We start from the raw sequence: 18,265 nt of genomic DNA, 5'->3' as shown, positions 1-18,265 counted from the left end.
GCACCAGATTAAAATTTAAGAAAACTTATGAATCTATTAGTGAAATTTGTAACTGGAACTTGGAAACCCCTAAAGTGGAGGTATTCCCTTTGTACTATAGGAACTGTAGTAGCATGAGTCTGTTGAAAAAAGAATGATCAGAAGATAGATAAAAAACTATTTACACTTAGGTGTAATTGACCTTGGTAATGATTAGCTTGAATAGAAGTCATTCTCATATCTTCCTTTAGTTCATATTGTTACTCTTATCTGAATAGTTTGATCACAGACGAGTATCTATTTTTACCAAAATCTGTATTATAAATAATTTCTCAATTATACTTTAGGACCCTGAATAGTCTCCACCAGCAAGGTTGCAAGTCATTGGAGTAGAGCATTACTGTTGGTCACAGTTTAATTTGGTATAGTAATGATTTGAGTCCCAACTCCATCACTTTCTAACTCTGTGAGTAGGCATGTTACTTATACTCTAAACCTCAGTAGTTATAATAGCACTACTGATAGTATTCACCTAATAGGGTTTTTATGAGGATTAAATGAGATAATATGGTAAAGAAGTCAGGCTTTAGTATCAGATAATCTGTGACTTAGGGCAAATTACTTACCTTTAATTACTTAACAAATTCCCCAACTTTAATTACTCTCTATTTCTTTGTTTCCTTATCACTAAAATGGGAATAATATTAGAAGCTATCTGATGATTTTACAAGGACTCAGTTCATATATGTAAAGCATTTGATAAATGTTAGCTACTATGATTGTGATGTTATTATATAAAGCACTTAGCATGGTAGTCAAAATATGAAATAACTACATAGTAAATGTTAGCTGTAATAATAATTGTTACTCCTGTCTGAGGTGAGAATGTTACTGGTTGTTGACTTCTTGATCCTAAGTATGAGGTGTTAATAGCTTAAAATGAAAGGCTGTGCCACCAAAAAATACAGGTATGCCAAATGCCTTTATTGGAGTCAGCTTCAGAATTCTTCTACTTCTGTTTGAGTCTGGGGGTTATTTCATTCTTTATTTCTTTGTTTATTTTTCTTTTTTATTAAGATTTTATTTATTTGAGAGGGAGAGAGAACGATAGAGAGAGAGCATGAGAAGGGGGAGGGTCCGAGGGAGAAGCAGACTCCCTGCCCAGCAGGGACTCCAGGGACTCCTGGGACTCCAGGGTCATGACCTGAGCTGAAGGCAGTCACCTAACCAACTGAGCCACCCAGGCGCCCTCTTTTTCTTTTTTAATATTTTGACTGGGAAGTGGAGAATTAGGGAACTACTATTGTAGTCTATGCCAGCCATTTATGTGGTGGTTTTTATGCTAAAGGCCAAGTCCATGTCGTTTGTGTTACTTTTTTAGCACATCGTAGATCCTTAGTAATATTTCAGAGACCCTAGTATAGAGTTAATGTGATCCAAATTGATGTAGGATACTTGCATTTTAAACTTTTTTAAGAGAGAAAAATAACCGAGTTTGGCCTAGCTAAGTGAAGAGGTATTCTTCATTCAGCTAGCTTTTTTGGATTAATATCATAAAGGTCCGTTTCCCAGGAATATCTAATTTATAGGTGGGTGGCTGAGCTCAGGAAGGAAAAATATATTGCCGGTATTCCTTCCCAGATATTAGAATTGTGTTTTTTTCATTATATTAAATGGGACTTAGTAGCAGTTATAAGCTTATAGGCCCTCTAATAGCAATAGCTGGTAGTGACTGGCAGGCTCTCATCCAAGGGGAAAGAGAAATAAAAACCATGTTATATAGTGGTTAATTTGTTTTAGATAAACTGTATTTTATTTTTTTTTAAAGATTTTATTTATTTGACACAGAGAGAGAGATTGCAAGTAGGCAGAGAGGCAGAGAGAGAGGGGAAAGCAGGCTCCCCACTGCTCAGAGAGCCCAATGCAGGGCTCGATCCCAGGACCCTGAGATCATGACCTGAGCCAGAGGCAGAGGCTTAACCCGCTGAGCCACCCAGGTGCCCCGATAAATTGTATTTTATATATGTTTTATGTATTTTATGTGTATGTATATATTTTTGTATGTACACATTTATATACATGTTAAATATAAAAAGACATATAGGAACATATTGGAACAATATAGGAACAATCTTAACATATTGTTAAGATGTTAAGGACAATCAACCTATCTTAATGGTTTATGAAGCAACCTCTCCTACCCCTCCTCTTCTCCCCATAGGTAACCACTATCCTAAATTTTGCATTTGTAAAAGTTTTGAAGCTTTACTTAGATGTGAAGCATTATTAACTTAAAAATTTTATAGCATTTTCCAAAACATTTATTTCTTTACATTTGTATTTTTATTTCTTCATGGTGAAGAAATACTTTGGAAGCTGGTGTACCTTTATACTTGCATTTACTTTTTCACCTTCTATTCTTCCAGCCTTCCTAGAGAATTTCTTAAGGTTATCCAATTTTCTTTTTATTAGTATCCCCAAAATGAGACCAGCAGAGTAGCACTGATTGGTTACATTTATCATTATCATTTGGTATTGGAGATGATAGTGTACAGTGTGTTAACGTGGATTTTTTTGTTTTTTGCATTCTACCTAGTGAGATATGAGTGAGAAGTACATTGAAACTCACTTTTTTAGTTTTGCTTAAAATAGACTATCTCGGGGTGCCAGGGTGGCTCAGTGGGTTAAAGCCTCTGCCTTCGGCTCAGGTCACGATCCCAGGGTCCTGGGATCTAGCCCCACATCGGGCTCTCTGCTCAGCGGAGAGCCTGCTTCCTCCTTTCTCCCTGCCTGCCTCTCTGACTACTTGTGCTCTCTCTATCAAATAAATAAATAAAATCTTAAAAAAAAAAAAAAGGTAGACTATTTCTCTTATAAAGTTAATGAACTTATTAATAAAAAGCAATGTTTAGCATCATTCTTTACTTGGAACACTTAGCCATTCTTTATCACTCCCTGGCCCCCTTCATCTCTGGTAAAATTGTCAGGTCATAAACATTGTTGAGGAAGGAAAAAGGTTGGAAATTGGGTAATTATATTTTGTTTAGGAATGAAATTTATACATTATAATAGTTCCCCTTTACTCCAATATTCCTGGGTTTTATGACAGTCTGTTCCGCTGTTGAAAAGCTTTGAATTAGTCTCATTTGCCATTGCTTTGGGCATCTGGTGGTGAGAATTCACCATTACCGCATTTTGGAAAGAAAAGAGTCAACAGTAAGTATTTTGTTCCTCTTTGAGTTATGTATATTTGTGTTTTCTGTCATATATTTGTACACTAATATAAGGGCAAAATTAAACTAATTTCAAGTTCTTAAGTGACTTTAGTGATTGGAAAGAGGTATTTAATTGACACCCCTGGAGACTGAAATCTTTTGTCTGTCCACAGGTTTTTATGGGACTGAATTCCCTGGATAAGAAAAACTCACTCTTCAAGAGGGCCAATAATTTGAGCCAGTTGGGATAGCTGTTGTAGAATTTGAAGTTGTTATTTTAATGATACAGATTTACTGATGTATCTAGTGGTATTTAACATTCAATGTGTGTTATAGGATCCTGATGGAGAAAATGCTCGTAGGGCATTGCAACGAACAGGAGGATCATTTCCAGGAGGACATGTACCCGATATGGGATCGGGGTTGATGAATTTACCACCTTCCATTCTCAATAATCCAAACATTCCTCCTGAGGTTATCAGTAATTTGCAGGCTGGTAGACTTGGTTCCACAATTTTTGTTGCTAATGTAAGTTTAAGTTTTAGTCTAAAATTTTGTCATTCAGGTGTTTAATTCTAATCATGAGATTTTTAAATTAGATGAATGGGTTGTAGGTTTATAGAACATTTTGCTTATTTTTAACTAAAGTAAGCGAAACAGTAATGGTAAACTCGAACCCAATTTAAGTCTATATATATAAGATTAGGGTGTAAGTATGAGTAGGATTCTTTTAAAAGAGAACTGTGGAATTTATAAATACCTAAGCAGTTCTTGAAAATGTTTACTTGCATTACATTGTGATTTTTTTCATATTGGGAAATGGATTTCTTTCTTTAGCTTTGTTATTTGATATTTCTGAATGTGCACGTTGTAGTTGGTTTGTCATTTGTTCGAAGCTTTTGAAAGTCAGTGATATCAACAATACTTTCCAAAGACTGAATTTCTCAGTAAAAATAGATGTGCAAGTTTTAAATGTATAAAACAGGGTTGGGCAGTTGAGAGACCATTTTGGGAATAAAAAAAAATTAAGGATAAGGAACAATGTGGATGTAGCTTAATTGATTTTAAACAACTTAAGATGTTTTTATTTGAATATTCTTGATGTACTGTCTAATAAGAAGTATACTTCTTTGTAGTTTTGACAGTTTAGAAAAGATATGTTTGTATTTTTTATAAATGGGAAGAAGGGTTTATTAGGTATGTAACTTTATATAATTTTATGTTAAGCTTGACTTCAAAGTTGGTTGGAAGAAGCTAAAGGAGGTGTTCAGCATAGCTGGAACTGTAAAGCGGGCAGATATTAAAGAAGACAAAGATGGCAAGAGCAGAGGAATGGGCACAGTCACTTTTGAACAAGCAATTGAAGCAGTTCAAGCAATTTGTATCCTGATTTACACTTTAGCATTATTTAATAAGGTTGAAGAAGTTTGATACTATTTTGTGGGGGTTGTGGAATTTAAGGTTGCTTGGCTTAGAAATGTGTATTAGACTTTAGTCTCCAGCACATAAAACCTTTACTATGTCCAAGTACTAAAGTCACTCTTAAAACTTGAATTAGCCATATTGTATAGCCTGGTAATGAACTTTTTCCTACTTTCTTTTCCTGCCACAATTAATTGTATGTATATCTGCCGTTGACAGTTAATGTAATCCATTGTACATTAATGCAATTGCTTTAAATGAAGCCTTGTTAATTTTCTTTTTTCAGTGGTTGGATTAGATTGTATTTTATTTATAAAGTAAAACTGTAAAGCAAAGAATTCAAGATTTTTCTTTGAGTATATGGAAGGGACTAATACAGATAAGTACAATAGTAAAGATGTTGATTAAAATTTTAGGGTTAGTCCGACTCTTAACTCTAAGATTATTAAAAATGTGTGTTCAAGTATAACTTTATAGTCTTAACTGAGTTTCCTTGACTGAACCAACAGCTATGTTCAATGGGCAGTTTTTGTTTGATAGACCTATGCATGTGAAAATGGTGAGTTCCTATATATCACTTCAACCCTCCAACCTCTTCAAATCTTTATCTGCTCTCCTCTGCATTATAGATCCTTTCAGTTATGAATTAACCGTACAATAAACTTTTTTTGCAATTAGGATGACAAGTCTGTCCCTCATGAAGACTACCGTTCACATGATAGTAAAACACCACAGTTACCACGTAAGTAAAAGTTATTATTAGAAACAGTGCAGACTATTTTGTTTTTCAATTTTATTATTTGCTAAGCAAAACTCTTTATACAAACAAAATAAAATTACTCCTGTTGTTATCACAGGTCATATTGTTTTAGATGAGTTCTCTTTAAAGTAAAATTTTACAGATAAAATTGAGACTCCCCCTCTTTCCTGACCACCAGATACCATACCAAGAGGAAACAACTTAAGGAATATAGTGTTTATCATTTAGGCTTTAGTCATTTGGCTACGCATTTATACATCCATAAACACTCCATGAAATTGTTTTGCTGGATAAAAATTTGGGGTGAGTGAGACCATATTGTATATATTATTTTGAAACTTGCTGTTTTAGGTTTAATATTGTTTTGAGATGCATTTATAGTGATAGATGTCGCTCTAATTCCTTCATTTTAACTTGCCAATACCGCATTTTATATGTATTTCTGTGTTTTAGGTTATATGCGTTTTCGGCCATTAGAAACAGTACTAAGTTGGGGATTTCTGTTAGAATAATCTGTTCTCGCACTGTTTATGAGAAATTACTTGTAAATACTGTCTGACCTCCCTCTATTATTTGGGGGAAGACTTGAACTAATGATTGTTCATATTTCCTATTGCTTCTTGAGTCAGTATTGGTCATTTCTATTTTTCTAAGATTTTTATAATTTTTGTTCATTTTCACATTTACTGGCATAAAATAGTCTCTTAAATTTCTTCTACATCTATAGTTCTTCGCTCTGATAAATTCCAAAGGTTTGCAATTTCTCTTTTATCTTGGTCAGTTTTGCTTAGATTTTTCAGTTTTATTATAATAAGTGCTTTTAAAGAAGTGAATTTCATTTTTGTATCTTAATTTCTGCTCTTTGCTTTAATATTTTCTTCTATCTCTTTGGGTTTAGTCTCTTATTTTGTCCAAATTCCTTAAGTTGAATGTTTACTTCACTAATTTTGCAGCCTCTCTCTTCTAGTAAAAGTAGTTACAACTATTAAATTCAGCTGTTGTATGCAGGTTTTGGTATGGAGTATTTTTATTGTGATTTAGTTTTTATTAAATTACTATTATGATTTTTTCTTAAGCCATCTTTTTTGAGTTTCTAAATGTTTGGGGCTTTTTCTTATTAATTTTTAACTTAACTGTGGCAAAAGAAGATAGGATTGTGATTCTTGGAATTGATTTGGAGTTTGCATTATGGTAGCTTAATATATGGCACTTTTTAACATATATTCCAGGTGTGCTTGGTGAGTGCAGTGTTCTGTATATGTCCATTAAACAAGTTTATTAATCATTTACATTTTCTTATGTCTCTACTAATAGTAAGGTCTGTTTGTGCTGTCAATTACTAAGAGTTGTATGTGGTAAAATTTTCCACTAGAATGTTGGATTTGTCTTCTTTTTTCTTGTTTTTGCTTTAAATATTTTGAAACTAAGTTAGTAGCTACATCCAAGTTTAGGACTGATATAGTTTCCCAATGAATCAAAATTTTATCATTTTATTTTATTTTTTAATTTTTTTCAGTATAAGATTTTATCATTTTAAAGTGATTTTTTATCTTTAGTAGCTAAATCTTATCTAATATTAATGTAGATACAAGAGCTTTGTTTTATTTATTCACATTTATTGGTTTATTTGGATTAATGCCCATTATCTTATTTTGTATTCTGTTTTTCTGTTTTTTTACAAATATTTTTCTCCCATCTTGCTTTCTCATCTAGTGATTATCCTGGATTTTTAATATAGTGATACAAAGTCTGAAGTTAATATAATTATTTGTTTACTCAATAATAGAGTGCCCTTTGAATGTTTTAGTTCTGATCACTCCTTTACTGAATTATGTGTTATTATTGCTCATTGTCTTAGTTGTATATATTTTTTTTCAGTCCCACAAATTAGACATTACTATTACTTACCTTTTTTTTTTAACCTTACCTTTCTCTGCTTTTACAGACCCTGGCACTAATTTTTTTTCTCCCTGAAAGATATATTTTAAAAACTCTTTCAATGAGGATCTGTTGTTAGTAAATTGTCTTAATTTTGGATACTCTATAAATATCTTCAAAGATAGTTTTATTGGTTTGCAGTTTAAGATTGGTAGTTATTTTGTCTCAGCACTTTGAAAATATCCCAGTCTTTTGGCTTCCATTGTTGTTATTTTAAGCCAGCTATCAGTTGAAATGTCCTTTCTTTTTGGGTAATCTTTGTTCTTCATGTAGCTGATTTTAAGATATTTGTCTTTGGTATATAGTTTTCTACAGTGTGGGTATGAATTACTTTTTATTAGGCTTTCACAATATGAGAATTCAAGGTTTCTTGGTAATTTCTGGAAAATTCTCAGCTCATGTGTCTTTGAATATTGTCTTTTCTCTCTTTATAAGATAAGGGCAGTCTTTTCCTGCCTCAACCAAATTTATCACTTACTACTTTTCGTCTTTCAAGATCCTGCCTGGCTTTCTGCAGGGGACTTCTGGTTTACTTTCCACTATTAGTACTCTTCTATTTATTTATATAAAAAAAAAAATCCTCTGTTGTATTCAGACTTCTTCTCTATCTGTTTTTTTGAGATTTACATTTTTATATATTCTTCTTTCTTGAGATATAATATGAATTCATAGACTTTTTTTTTTTAAGATTTTATTTATTTATTTGACAGACAGATCACAAGTTGGCAGAGAGTCAGGCAGAGCAAGAGGGGGAAGCAGGCTCCCTGCTGAGCAGAAAGCCCGATGGGGGCTTGATCCCAAGACCCTGAGACCATGACCTGAGCTGAAGGCAGAGGCTTTAACCCACTGAGCCACCCAGGCACCCTGAATTCATAGACTTTAACAGAATCAGTTTGTTGTTCTAGTTAATCATTATTAATGTCCTCATTTTTCCCTTCTCTTCTTTTGCTCAAATTATTGTAACTTTGTCGGGTGGGAGCCTTCTCATTTCCTGTGCTGCTGATACTCTTACTTTTGGTAAAAGCATGATTTCCCAGATCTGGGAAGGTTTTGTTTTTTGGTGGGTTTTTTGTTTTTGTTTTTGTTTTTTTTTTTGGTCCCAGAGACATGGGATTGGCCTAGTTTCAAGGAGTCCTGGTTCCTTTTAATAAAGAATTATATTAGAGATGAAAATAAGAGTTTTAAGCACAGACATGAGCATTACTGATAGTCAAATGTGCTATTGCTTTCAGTTAGACCATTATTGAGAACTGAGTTGAAAAATATTTCTCTTACCAGAGCACATTAATCTTTCCAACTTAACACAACATGCTTTTGTATGTATTGAAAAATATGTATTGGAAAACTATATATGGTATATAATTTTCTCAGCCTCTACCATTTAATTGCTACATTGCTAGCAAGAACTTTAAAGTCATACTCAGATCTAGTAGAATAAAATAGTTCCCACTCAAATATTAAGTCTTTAAGGTCATCAATTAACTTCTTAAAGTCTATTTTCAACAAATTTAATTAGTTTAAAAGAGGTAGTAAAAAGAATACTGGATTTAGAGACAGAAAACTTAAATTCTAGTCCTAGCTCAATTACATAGCTAAAATGGCATTATACAAATAACTAAAGGTTTCAAACATTTCCTCCTCTATGGAAAATAGGTGTGAAAACACTTAAGGTTGCCATATAAATGTCAATAAATATGTCATGGACAAAACCAAGTAATGTAATGTTTGTTATATTCAGTATTATGTTATCATTGTTGTTGACTTTAGTTTGATTTAATGCATCTTAAATGTAATTCTTCTATTTTAAGTGGTTCTACAAATTTGAGCAACTTCTCATTTTCAGATATATATACCATTTTTAAGGTATATAATGTTATTCAAAATCCTCTTGGTATTTCATTAGTCCTTTTCAGTATGTCTTGAACCTAGGATATAAATGGGGCTGCTTCATAAAACACTTCTCATTAATAAATGGTATTATAGTGCTGCATTCTGATAAAAAGAAGAATCAGCACTCTTATTTGCAAATTTGCAAAGTTTTGGAAGTATTACTACAGGCATCTAGCTTTAAAACATTTACTTAGTGCCAGTTAGTTAATTATATATGGGTGAGTAATATTCTTATTTATGTTTTAGGTGGTCTTGGAGGCATTGGAATGGGACTTGGTCCAGGTGGACAGCCTATTAGTGCCAGCCAGTTGAACATAGGTGGTGTAATGGGAAATTTAGGTCCAAGTGGTGAGTATTCTCACATTCTTTCTTTTTAAATGGTGCATTTGCTAGATTACAAAGCTTACATTTACTAGTTTGTAATAATGTTCAAAGGACTCTGTTTTATAGTTGAGCATTTAGGATGTCATTCAGTTTGATAAAAGAATGAAACATTGAGAGCAGAGAACATGAAAAAGGCTGAGTGGAGGTCAGTCAGGTTCCTCTGGGGCCAGTTGTGTTGTAGCTAGCCTTTTAGCACTTTGGATTTTAAAATGTCTGTAAGGCAGAAGGAGAATGTTTAAATGTAGTGCTTTGTGTATCATGGTTATACAATATTTGTATATGACTGAAATGCTTCCCTATTATAAGCAGGTTAAATTGAAATGTATAGCTGGGACGGTAGCTCTTCAAATAGCTGTTTGGCTCTTCACCTGGACTAATTTATAGTTTGTCTTTGAAGATTAGTTTTTACACTTTGTGATTTCAGAATTCTTTTACTCTCAAAATTTGCTGAGGATCTCAAAGTGCTTTTGTTTATGTAGTTATGTTTTGTTTTGTTTATGTAGTTATGTAGTTATGTTTGTCAGTATTTACTGTATTAGAAATTAAAACTTAGAAATTTAAAACTACTTATGTATTTAAGATAACAATAATAAACTTGTGTTAACATAAGTATAATTTTTAAGAAGCTAAGTTGTATTTTCCAATACAAAAAAAATAGAAGAGTAGCATTGTTTTACCTTTTTGTATATCTCTTTAATGTTTGGCTTAATGCAAGACAGTCATGTTCTTGTGTCTACTTCTGCATTTAGTTTGTTATAGTATCAAACATCATATAGTTTCTGGGAAATTGCATCTTATATTCATGAGAGAATGAGAGTAAAACAGTCAAATAATATCTTAATGTTATGTGATGAATGAAATAATTTTGACTTATTAGACCCAGACCGTACTTTGAGAACTGTGTCTTAATTGATGGACTAATAAACGCTATCAGATTCCTTTTTTTGCTGAGATGCTATAGTTAAACTTTTAAATTATTAGGGTAGCTCAGAAATCATTCTGACCGAAAGAGATAGAAACTTTGTCCCTTACTCTTAGGCCCTCTGCCCTCCTAAAAACATGCTTATTTATTCTTAGTTTTTTTTGCTCCCTTAGCTGCCATGTAAGGAGTCCTTACTCTCTAACGTGATCTCTAAATCTGTTGTGGTGATATTTGTGTTTGTGTGTGTGTGTGTGTGTGTTGAAAAAAAAGGGAGAGCGATTACCTGGTCCTAGATATTCTCTGCTTGAATATGAGTGTGACCAGTGAATTTTGTTTTCTCATTCAATAAATATTTGTAGAGGCCTTTTTGAAGACTCATGATTAGATAGCTGATGTGGCATAGCACGCATGCCACCTGTGTTCCGCTGCTTCTCTAGCATTCCATCATGACTAGACTAGTGGTATCTTTTGCTGTATTGCGTTATGTCATTCTTTAGTCATAAAAATAAGATTGACTGAACGTACATACTGTGTATTTTATTTGAGGTATGGGAATGGATGGTCCAGGTTTTGGAGGAATGAATAGAATTGGAGGAGGTATGTATAAGTATTTGTTTTTTGTATGTACCTATCACCATTTTTAGTAAATTAGAAGCTGTGTTGAGAATTCCAAGGAAAAAAAAGTCATGGTTTATTGTTGGCTCACACCTAAAAACTGCTAGCAGAGATTGAGCCTGGTACATACTTAAGGGATATGGAAATGGATGTGTTAAGAAGACCCTTGGACAAGGTAGGGTGGATGAAGAGCTTACTGATGAAACTCAGCATTTACAAAATGTACCTTTCAGCTCTCTAACTGACAGTCGGATCTCAAAATTAATCTTTATTCCATAGGAATTGGGTTTGGTGGTCTGGAAGCAATGAATAGCATGGGAGGATTTGGAGGAGTTGGCCGAATGGGAGGTAGGTAAATGTAGGAATGGGTACTGTAGAGGTCTTCGGAGGGCATATGGGCATAGGGCATAGAGACAGGCATGACGGGACTGGGATATTATATGGCATGTGAGGTAAGTTGGTAAATCAGAGACTTTTTTGTATTTGTGACTTTTGCTGTCTTTTCAGTTTAGTTTCAAAATTTTCCTAAATAGATTACCATGTACTGATGCATTTGAAAAAGGGTTAATTTGTTGCATAATCATTTCAGAGCTATACCGTGGTGCGATGACTAGTAGCATGGAGAGAGATTTTGGACGTGGTGATATTGGAATAAATCGAGGCTTTGGAGATTCCTTTGGTAGACTTGGTAGGGTTGGCTGCATATTTCTCCTTTTCTTTTTGCAGGTCATATTTTTCAAAGTCTGTTTCCCTTTTATTGTGAATAGTTGGAAATTTATAATGTTTCACGTAATTTATTGAAAAACACTTTAGGTATTTTTATGTACTCTCTCGCTATTTCAGTATGTTATGTATTTGAATCCTATTTCTAGAAGACATATAGTTTTTTGGTTACTGTACATCTGAAAGCATAGTACCTTGGGAATTTTAAAATATGATTATTCAAATTAATTAGTATATTATCTTTCCATCCTTGTTTAGGCAGTGCAATGATTGCAGGAAGAATAGGAGCTTCTAACATGGGTCCAGTAGGATCTGGAATAAGTAGGTTTAAATTTTACTAGAATTTATTCAGTAATATTTGAGTGCTTGCAAAAGACTTTGCAAGAGTAGTTATTGTAGTATAGTAATACTTTGTTCTTATGTGTTAATATGTCTTGTCATAATTTAGAGAAATTTTAATATTTACTGAGCTTTTCTGTTTGATCACTGTTTGAAATTTATAAACTAACTTTGAATTTTACTTCTTTGACATTTCTAAACTAACACCAGAGTATGTGTTAATTGTCAGCTAATCCAAGAAGCTCCATTCCAACTAAGGAATCTGGGGATTTCTGTGATCACATGTCAGGAGCAACTTTTGCTTTAGCACCAACTTTGTTTCCTTGCCTATTATCTACAGCTGCTGGTTGGTGACTAACTTATTTCATCTGTGAACATCTTGTGTCTTTTGGTAGATGCAGGTGAATCGCCCTATTTATAATACCTCTAGAGACTTCCTGAGGTTGAAGGCTAAGGTTGAAAGAGATGCTTATTTCCTCTCCTCTTAAACTTTTCCTGTGATAGAATCAAGAGTAGTTGCAACACTGGGGAATGCCCCATATCTTCCATCTGTTTCCACTACTACATTTGAGGCCTTATATTAAGTCTTAAGACATTGCTCAGTTTTTGATCTCTGTTGCTTACTGAGCCATGTCTTTGTGAGCTCTCCATACTTAACTGAATTCCTTTCATTGATTGAAATCTCACAAATAGGAAATATAGCCCACTTGAACTTTTGTAAAATCCTGTCAGCTAAAGATATTTACTTCCATTGTACCTTGCTTCTCGTTCCCTTTCATCATGTTTTTTAGCCTTGGTCATCTTCCCATTAATCGTAACTTCCCTACCTTCCTTTTTCACCTCAGTGGTCATACTTCTGTTTCCCTAGCTTTATATTTGTTATTCATAGAAAGTCAATTTGAAGGTGATGTTAATTTTTAGAATTTCTATGTATGGGGATATTAAGTATAAGAAAAAAAGATGAATTTTGAGGATGAATAGGATTGGAATTAATTAAAGGGGACTCAGTGCATAAGAATGAATTGGGTATGCACTGTGAGTTAAATTCTCAAGCTCTGGCCAAAGGCATATGATTCCATTTTTTGTTATCTCCTTAAGATCTATATAATATTGAGATTAAAAGTTAGGTTTTTCTGTGGTTATTGCATATTGAATTGATATGAAAGAGAAATTGCATGTAAAACAGAAGATACTGAGGTGAAAAGAATATTATATGGGAGAGTATGATGAGATCAACAGTTAATGCGTTGGAGTTGTAATAATTTGAATTCACTTCATATATCTTTGTTCTTGCACTTATTAAACATGGTGTTATTAAAGAAAAATGATAAAATCTCACATTCCATTAATGGATCAAATAATTGGCAGAGAATTTATATAACTTATATGATGTATTTTATGATCAGAATATAATTTTATAGATGTATGTATGTATGATGTATTTGTGTAGTGGCTAGAATGAGATTCATTTAGCCATTAACAGTCAACTAAATGAATGTACATCAAATTATATTCTGTTTCTTGGAAGATTTTTCTGTTGTATATATGAAAATGATTTTATGTTTATATAGGATCTAATTATATAAATGAATTAATTTTTCTCTCCCTTTCTTTCTCAAAAATGATTCTCTCCCTCCTCTTTTTCCTCTTCTTTCTCCTTTTTCTTCTGTTTTTAAAACAAAAACACCCAAATTCCCAAATCCCACCCCTTCCCTTCTTGAAATCTAGGTGGTGGCATGGGTGGCATGAACAGTGTGACTGGAGGAATGGGGATGGGACTGGACCGGATGAGCTCCAGCTTTGATAGAATGGGACCAGGTATAGGAGCCATACTGGAAAGGAGCATCGATATGGATCGAGGATTTCTATCTGGTCCAATGGGAAGCGGAATAAGAGAAAGAATAGGCTCCAAAGGCAACCAGATATTTGTCAGAAATGTAAGCAACTAAATGTAAAGGATACTTAAATTTTTTTTTTTCTTTGTATATCTGTTACTAATACCTTTTTTCATTCTAGCTGCCTTTTGACTTGACTTGGCAGAAACTAAAAGAGAAATTCAGTCAGTGTGGTAAGTATGCTAATGACTGCAGACATGTTAATATTGATTATGGAGGGAAAACTGATTTTTAACTTTTAAACATTGTATTTAGACCTGACCTGTCCGGATGTCTGTTCCTGGATAGTACGACAGGTCTGATTCTACTTCAAATAAATTACTCTGTTGTCCTCTGACATAGAGCAGGGCAAATTACTACTAAATAACAAGATTTAGAGTAGAGCCTGTTATTGTCTTCTGTGGATAAAGAAAGGGCTTGTTTTATTACCTGATTTTTAAAAGGTTAATATATCATCATTGCTTGCATTTAAAAACCTTTTTTTTTCTCTGTGGGAAATATTAATTGAAGGGTGTATTTATTTCCTTGTTTGTAGTGTAGTGCAGTACATTGTCAACATGACCCTAAAATGCTGACATCCAAATGATGTGGAGTTAATAGATGACACCTATTCTGCATACTCTATTACCTCTAGGACACAGGAAACTTAGTTGATAGCTAAGGAATTCCTTAGACAGGTACATTCTGGTGGCCCTTCTAGCCCTTTCATAAACTATTCTTGGCTGTGATGATGCTGTGTATACAACCTTACTGTGTTCATTAGGCCTGTAGGTCTTCTTACTTTAGAAGAGGGCCTTTTTTTTTTTTTTTAAGCTTTTGTTTATTTATTTTACAGAGAGAGATCCAGTGAGAGAGAGAACACAAGCAAGGGGAGTGGGAGAGGCAGAAGCAAGCTTCCTGTTGAGCAGGAAGCCTGATGTGGGGTTCGATCCAAGAAACCTGGGATCATGACCTGAGCCAAAGGCAGACACTTAATGACTAAGGCACCTAAGTGTCCCAAGGCCTTTTTTTTAGATGATGAGAGAATTAGTGTGAGTGGAACAACATAAACAGATTTTCTGCCAGTACTTTTCTGCTATTGCATTGTATCCCAGAGACTATAATCATAATGGTAAGTTATAGAGGTGGCATATAGTGATGAAAAGGGACATTCAGTTTCTGAGAGTTGATGGAAAGTTAGGTGTATTTGGAATATATCTTTAATTTTTTGAGATCATGAGGGGAATAACTTTAGTTGTGATCAAAGTGATCACGTGGCTGTCATCTGCTCTGTTCTCAGAATACTTTATATACCCAACTCTGTGGTAATAATGTGCTCACATGTTTTCTTCCCTCCTAGATGGAGGCTCTTGATGGAAGAACTGTCATTTTTAGTCTAACATTTTTCACCCCGTTGGTATATGGAGTAAGAGTTTGTTAAGGGTTTATGAGTGAGTTAAACACTCTGAGCAAATCTTATTCATTTATTCAGTTTTTAATCATTGAATAAATCTACAAATACTGTATTTTTGACAGTCGATTGTCATTAGAATTAGAAATGTGAACAAAGAAAGACATTATCCCTCTTGGCCTCAAGGAATGTACAGTGTAAATCTGTTTAGGTTGTTCGTGGGACTCCTTTTGTGGATTTTTTTTTTTTTTTGTATTTCATTTATATTTTATTCAAAGAAGAGAAACTTGATTTTTTTTATTGTAAAAAAGTTGTTGAAAATGAGTTAACTACTAAATAGGTACCACTAAGAGAAAGTAGAATTGTAACAGTTTTGCAGAGTTGGAAATATTTGTAGAAGTAAGAAGTCTACCAGAATGAGTAAGTGACATTTGGCAATGAATCACATAGACTGCAGGGGAATGAATATATTAGGGCCTTGTGAAATATGTCAAATGAGGAACAGTGGCAGCAGGTATAGATGATCTCTGTGATAGTTTCAGTAGAAAAAAAAATCTCCAAATGAGATATATGCCATTTTTTTTTAACAGTAGAACTGAGACAAATAAAGAACAAAGTGAGGCAAACAAATGACCTTAATGAAAATGTGACTAATATAGTTGACTTTTGTCATTTGTAGGCATTTTTCTTTTTGAGGTCAGACATGAGCAAGGCTTGCAGCAAACCCGAGGTCTTTCGGTGGGCTTATTGATGGAGTGGCGTTATTCTGATAGAAGGACGTGAACAATTCAAAAATATTTTCTGAAACGAAAAAAAAGTATCCAAATCTACACTTAAAAATGTGTACAACATTTTAGCTGATAAAATAATTGTTCTTTACTTTGTTATCTTAGCTCTCTTTTTATGTCCTTTTTTTGATTAGTCTATAGTATGAGAGTAATGATTTTTGTTTTTCTCAGTTTTTTTTTTTTAAGATTTTATTTATTTATTAGAGAGAGACACAGCGAGAGAGGGAACACAAGCAGGGGGAGTGAGAGAGGGAGAAGCGGGCTTCCCGCTGAGCAGGGAGCCCCATGTGGGGGTCAATCCCAGAACCCTGGGATCATGCCCTGAGCCAAAGGCAGATGCTTAACGACTGAGCCACCCAGGCACCCCGTTTTTCTCAATTCTATTGTAAGAGCTTCTGACTTTTAGATTTATATTAAGGTAATACCATATTTAAATAATTCCTTGCCATCTTCCTGTTTTTGACCTTGAAATACATTGATGGAAAAGAAAATAAGTTATGGTAATATGGAATTTGGTGTTCAGCTATTGACAGCTATGGAAATTATTTGGCTTGTATGAACTGAACCATCTTTCTTTTTCTGCCACGTCCTTTTATTTATTTATTTTCAAATCTTGGAAAGTTTTTTCTTTGTTAGTATGGGGAGTTTCTTTTTAACCTGCTGCAGTCAGTAATGATCTCTTTAACAGCAAAAAGCAGGTTTTTGTTGTTGTTTTTTTCTCCCTTGAGCCCAAAGTGAGTAAGTATATATGCTTGCTTGCTTCTTAGTAAGAGTCTTAAGGTAGTTCAAGCAGCTTCCCTAGACAGTATCTGCCCATAGGTGGCTCACCAGCAAGCAGTTTGCTTATTAAATATCTGTACAGATCTTCCACGACTTACGATGGAGCTATGCTTAACCTACTGAGCATCATAGCCTCACCTAGCCTACCTTAAACATGCTCAGAACACTTAATATTAGCTTACAGTTGGGCAAAATCCTCTAACACAAAGCTTATTTTATAATAAGGTGTTGAGTATCTCACGTAATTGATTATATACTTACAGTGAAAGTGAAAAACAGAGTGGTTAGGTGGGTGCACAATGGTTATAAATGTATGCATTGTTTATCCTTGTGATCGCCTGGCTTACTGAGGGCTGCTTTTCAGTGTCTTCTGCCCTGTATCATACCATATCACGTATCATCAGCTTGGAAAAAGATCAAAATTCAAAGTACAGTTTCTATTGTGTATCGCTGTTGTACCATCATGATGTCAAAACATTGTAAGTCGAACCATTATAATTTGGGACCATCTATATAGTGGTTAAATGTCCTTGATAGGGCAAATACAGAGGCCCTAGAAAATGCACTTTAGGTTATACTACCTTCAGTACATTTCCTCAGCCTTTATAATTTAGGGGAAAATGTGTTCAGATAATCCCAATATATAACAATATGAGAAATAAGTGACTGTAATAAAAATAGATCCTATCTATCCTATCCTATCCTATCCTATGTGATTCCTCAGTGACATGCATTTTTTAGAAGGCTGAGTATAAATAAATTAACTGACTCATTCAGAATTGGACACCACATTAGTTTAAGTTGTGCTAATGGAGTCAAATAGTCTTTCAAACTTGCTCCCATATTTACTGTCCACTTGAGCTGTACTTTGACCTTCTAGCTCAGTATGATGATGTACCATAACATTTTAGAACTGCAGTGCAAGGAAAGCGCATTTAATTATTCTTCCTATAAACCATGTAAACAAATACAGCTTTGTTTCACACATTTCCATTATGGAGTTTTCTAGATCAGTATGCTTGTTAACCGGCTAGAAAGTAGAGACTTGGGGTAGATTTTATTTACTAAAGCATATGCTGCTTCAAGCATGACTAGTGGATTTTAACTCGGGAATATTTTAATAGTAAAAATAATGCATGGAGAACATTCATTGATAGCATTAAATCTTTGTTTTTTGTCCTTTATATCATAATTATGGCTTTTTGTAGGACCTGATTTTGCTTTT

General features: G+C 33.9%; 1 protein-coding gene across 2 annotated transcripts in view; it reads left to right on the top strand.

Annotated features, from left to right (window-relative positions):
- Positions 1 to 18,265, top strand: part of LOC111160838 (myelin expression factor 2) — a 32,156-nt gene that overhangs the window by 9,662 nt on the left and 4,229 nt on the right. Inside the window, exons 6-16 of one of the 2 annotated variants that reach the window (XM_022524203.1) lie at positions 3,531 to 3,722; positions 4,422 to 4,575; positions 5,126 to 5,175; positions 5,295 to 5,358; positions 9,451 to 9,552; positions 11,057 to 11,107; positions 11,405 to 11,473; positions 11,715 to 11,813; positions 12,107 to 12,169; positions 13,916 to 14,124; positions 14,204 to 14,255. In XM_022524203.1, the coding sequence (XP_022379911.1) occupies positions 3,531 to 3,722; positions 4,422 to 4,575; positions 5,126 to 5,175; positions 5,295 to 5,358; positions 9,451 to 9,552; positions 11,057 to 11,107; positions 11,405 to 11,473; positions 11,715 to 11,813; positions 12,107 to 12,169; positions 13,916 to 14,124; positions 14,204 to 14,255 (1,105 nt within the window). The remainder of the gene's footprint in view (positions 1 to 3,530; positions 3,723 to 4,421; positions 4,576 to 5,125; positions 5,176 to 5,294; positions 5,359 to 9,450; positions 9,553 to 11,056; positions 11,108 to 11,404; positions 11,474 to 11,714; positions 11,814 to 12,106; positions 12,170 to 13,915; positions 14,125 to 14,203; positions 14,256 to 18,265) is intronic. The other variant, XM_022524213.1, reaches the window with a different exon arrangement.

This window comes from Enhydra lutris, unplaced genomic scaffold (genome assembly GCF_002288905.1).
Source record: "Enhydra lutris kenyoni isolate GAN:26980312 unplaced genomic scaffold, ASM228890v2 scaffoldscaffold4, whole genome shotgun sequence".
Taxonomy (NCBI): domain Eukaryota; kingdom Metazoa; phylum Chordata; class Mammalia; order Carnivora; family Mustelidae; genus Enhydra; species Enhydra lutris.
This window is presented reverse-complemented; position numbering and strand designations above follow the sequence as displayed.